General features: G+C 37.4%; 1 protein-coding gene across 1 annotated transcript; it reads left to right on the top strand.

Moving 5' to 3' along the window:
* Positions 437–1,620, top strand: LOC107633552. Its single transcript, XM_016337165.1, has 2 exons — positions 437–548; positions 1,208–1,620. Exons 1-2 carry the CDS (start codon positions 437–439, stop codon positions 1,618–1,620), a joined length of 525 nt encoding a protein of 174 aa, XP_016192651.1.

Here is a 4,695-nt window from a genome sequence, read left to right as displayed (position 1 = left end):
ATAATGTGGCTGAGTATAAAGGTTTAATATTATGCCTCGAAATTTTGATTGGAAAAGGAGCCTTAGAAGTTCAAATTCTTGGTGATTCTCAGTTAGTTTTGAAACAGTTGTCGAAAGAATTTAAATGTAACAATGAGAAGTTACAAAAGTATTTGGAAATAGCATGGGATTGTTAACTTCTTTTCGGAAAGTCTCATTAGTTCATATTCCGAGAATTCAAAATAAAATTGCGAATGAGTTGGCTCAAATCGCTTCGAGATATAAGATATTCCCAGAGACACTAAGAAAGCTGGCAGAAATTCATCAGATTTTAGTGCCTATCGATGAGAGAGAGGCTGTGTCTGGATAAATGGGAAGATGACGATTGGAGAAAACCATTGCTGATTATTTAAAAGACCCCAATGTTCGAGTTGATAGGAAGATAAAATTGAAAGCGATGAACTTTGTATTGATGGCTGATGAATTATATAAGAAAGGAATTGATGGAAGCCTTTTGAGATGTTTAGGTCAAGCTGATAAGGATATTGCTTTAGGAAAAGTTCATAGAGGTATATGTGGGGCCCATCAAGTTGGGATAAAAATGAAATGGGTATTACGTCGAAATCATGTTTATTATTGGCCTTCTATGATCAAAGACTACATCGATTATGCAAAGGCGTGTCAAGAGTGTCAATGCCATGGGATAGTACAACAGATCCCAGCGTCTGAGTTGCATTCGATCATTAAGCCATGACTTTTTCGAGGATGGGATTTGAATTTAATCGGATTGATACACTCTCCTTCATCGAAAAATCATAAATTTATTTTGGTGGCAATAGATTATTTCACGAAGCGGGTTGAAGCTGTTCCTCTCATAGAGCTGGGCAGAATGAAGTAATAGACTTTATCGAGGAATACATAATTCATCGATTTGGAATTCTTCAACCGTTAAGTACTGACCAAGGAACTATGTTCACTGGTCAGCGAATTAAGAATTTTAAAGCCTCGAGAAACATTAATATGGTCACTTCAACCCCTTATTATGCACAAGCTAATGGGCAAGTCGAAGCAGCATACAAAATTTTAATCAATTTGATTAAAAAACAAATTGGGAGTAGACTTCGAACTTGGCATGAAACTTTGAGTTAAGTATTGTGGGCCTATCAAAATTCATCAAGAGGGTCAACAGGTACCTCTCCTTATAAATTGGTGTATGGGCATGATTCAGTTTTGCCATTAGAGATTAATCTCCATACGTTAAGAATATTGAGCCAAGATAATTTTTCAGTTGATGATTATTGGAATGCAATGTATGAAGAGTTGAATGGTTTAGACTCAGAACGCATTTTGGCACTCGAAAACATGATTCAACAAAAAGAAAGTGTTGCTCGAAATTATAATCGTCGAATAAAGGAGAAATGTTTCAATATAGGAGAATTGGTTTTAAAAGTTGTGTTGCCGATGAAAAAGAAGTCTAGGTTTCTTGGCAAATGGTCTCATACTTGGGAAGGACATTTTCAAGTGATTGATTTATATTCTAAAAATGCATATCGAATTAAGGATATTGATTCTGGAAACGTGATTAAATCGATAAATAGGAAATATTTGAAACAATATCGATGTATGCAGGATCAAGAGTAGGAACATAAATATATATAAAAGCATATATGAAGTTACTGTCATAACAAAAGTTTCAAACGGATGGAACAAAAGATGCTAAAAGTTCTTGAAGTTTTGAATGAAGCTGAACCCTTTCATTATCCAGAGTAGTGTAATTTTTTATTTGTATGTGTTCCTCACTTTGAGCCTGATTGAGCTGTTCGGTGCAATTCTTCTGTTTGGGTTTTACAACACAAAGCTCCTTGAAGATCCTCTGTTGTTGTTGTTGAACGGCAGTTAAAGGGGTAGCCAAGTCAACTTTTCTTTGTCGAATTCTAGCCAGTTTTTGCTCGATTCGGGCTAACTCTATCTCGAGATCTTCTTCTTGCTTGTTATAGTAAGCTTGACCAGTGAGGGCTTGAGTGACCCTTAAATCATATTCTTGATAGGATTCTTTCATCGGTTGAAGAACCGCATTGACTTCTTCTGACTCAGATTTGGTCTTATTTATTTTTTCTCTGGCTCCCTGCAACTTATCTTGAATAGTGATGTAGCTATTTGAAATTTTTGTAAATCTCTTCACTATAGAAGAAAGTGCAGGAGGAACCTAAAGTTCGAGGGAAGAACTAAAAATATATGATAAAAAATAATTCAGGTTCAATTGACTGGTCCATTCAGAAAGAGCGTGTTTTAAAAGTTCTAAAAGATTGGATAGTTGCTGCAGAATGTGTTGACTGAGTTTAGAAGAAACGTTGGATGATGAAGGAACTGTAGGAATGGGAGTTGAGATAGGCACTTCTCCTTCTTAAACGATTTCTGTTAGAACTGCTACAAGTTTGGCTAGTTCAGTGTTCGAAGGTGTGGAAGTAATGTCAGGTATCTTAACAGATGGTTCTGGACCATATGAGGAAGAAAGTTCAATGGTTCTTTCTGGACTTTAAATTCTTCGAGGAGAAGGGACAGTCCCTGCATTTTAAGCAGATAGTTCAGGGCTGTGTGTAATATGAGATGTGTGAAACGCATCAGCTCAATGGAAGAAAGAGGATATTCAATGGGTTAATTTGTTGGTGGTAAGGGTTGCTTTTGAGTTGAATCGGCCAAAACTTGTGTTTCTGGCAGGATGATCCAAATAGGATCAGCAAAAATCACGATTTGAGTAGATGAGTGGGACTCTTGTTGTGTTTGTCTTCTTTGATCCCCTTGTGTTCCCGATTCAGGAGTCGATGAGGGAGTAGAGACAAATTTAGCAGTTTTTTTGGTCTGCAATATGAAAAAGTGTTTTATAAGTTATGTTTCTTTCGATTTACATAAGCAATTCGAAATTAAAGTGAAGTTACCTGGATGAACTTTCTTCAAATGAAATGGGGGAAAAATAGCATCTGAGTCATTATCCGAATCAGATTCTTGAGAAGGAACAAAGATGTTTGGTTGTGCTGGTTGCTCGCTTTCATCAGAGGAACTTTCGCCCGATGATTGAGTCTAATAATAGCCAAAATTTTAGAGTTGAGATGTATTCAAATGAATTTGATAAAGGAAGATTTAGAAAAGTTTGGTCAAAAAGTTTACCTTTTTGGAGGTTGTTGCTAGAATTTTTTGAATTTACTTTGGTTGTTGGTGCTGTGCTGTGACTTCGAGTTTTCTTTTCGAAGTTCTTTTTGGTGAACGATCAACAATTGGAATGATTCTCAATGCTGGATTTTTTATTAGATCGAAAGTACGATCGTATTGAGAATATTATTTATTTCACCACTCAGAGAAGGATTTGGTGACGAATGAGATGCGCTCATAGAAGAGATGGGAGTAATTGCTTCAGTGTTGTCGGTTAATTGCAAGATAAAGATCAATGTCTTCTTTTGAAGAGCATGATTAATTCGAGGGATGGGTACTGGAATGGCTTAAGAAAATCCTAGTTGTCTGGCGACGTAGTGAGGAGAATAGAGGACCACTCTGAATTGTTCTTTTTTGTATTGGGGCAGTCCAATGAGGATTACCTGAACAGCAAGAATGTGTGCCCAGTTCGAGTTGGTTATTTCGTTCTCCCCGTCATCTGAAGGAAAGAGAAAGCATTTGAACCATGCAGGGCCACAGTTTCGACGCAGAAAAGGAGTAAAGTTCAAATTATTGTTAACAAAATTGTTGCAGGAGTGAAATAGAGAAAAAACAGCCCAAAAAAGGTCTTCAGTTGTCTTGGCATTTTCAAAATTTGGTTGGAGAGTGGCTAAACGAAATTCCTCAATATGCTGTTTTTCAGAAGTACTATTGATGAGCGGATATTTTATACGCTTTTTGGGGTTAATTTGATATAGATTTTAGTATGTTTTAGTTGGTTTTTAGTTTATTTTCATTAGTTTCTAGGCAAAATCCACATTTCTGGACTTTACTATGAGTTTGTGTGTTTTTCTGTAATTTCAGGTATTTTCTGGCTGAAATTGAGGGAGCTGAGCAAAAATCTGATTCAGGCTGAAAAAGGACTGCTGATGTTGTTGGATTCTGACCTCCCTGCACTCAAAATGGATTTTCTGGAGCTACAAGACTCCAAATGGTATGCTTCTAATTGCGTAGGAAAGTAGACATCCAGGGATTTCCAGCAATATATAATAGTCCATACTTTGCTCAAGGATAGATGACATAAACTGGCGTTCAACGCCAGCTCTCTGCCCAATTCTGGCGTCCAGCGCCAGAAACAAGTTGCAAGTTGGAGTTCAACGCCAGAAAAGGATCCAAAGCTGGCATTGAACTCCTTCCACTACTCACAGTGACTAGTAGTGGAAGAGGTATCAATCCGCGCTTACCTATAGAATCCATCCTTGTGCGTACAAACTTATCTTTTGTCTTTATGAACGTAATTAAGTAGCTCTGTGTCGTCTTGAGGAGTGGGGGTTGTTACCTCAAATCTCTGAGTACGGCAGTTTCTCATGTTTCAAGTCTAGATTTTACAGTACTCTAGGGTTTACTTAGAGATTTTCAACAAATTTATGATTTGATCATCGGATCCAAATGTCTTTTACTCATTTGATATTGTCTATCACATCTTTAGGTGAAGACCCCGGGTGAACCACACACGACCCCGACTCTGATTTCGAAGAGTGCACGGACCCCGACAAAACCCGTAAGTTG

Source organism: Arachis ipaensis, chromosome B03, assembly GCF_000816755.2.
Source record: "Arachis ipaensis cultivar K30076 chromosome B03, Araip1.1, whole genome shotgun sequence".
Taxonomy (NCBI): domain Eukaryota; kingdom Viridiplantae; phylum Streptophyta; class Magnoliopsida; order Fabales; family Fabaceae; genus Arachis; species Arachis ipaensis.
Note: the sequence above shows the minus strand (reverse complement) of the source record. Positions and strands in the feature narration are given on the sequence as shown.

Bases quoted from the DNA above. Each gene is read 5' to 3' on its own strand.
- LOC107633552 (XM_016337165.1), top strand. From the start codon at position 437: ATGAACTTTGTATTGATGGCTGATGAATTATATAAGAAAGGAATTGAT. The intron at 549-1,207 runs GTATATGTGGGG...GGCATGATTCAG, and splicing joins TTTAGGAAAAGTTCATAGAG to TTTTGCCATTAGAGATTAAT.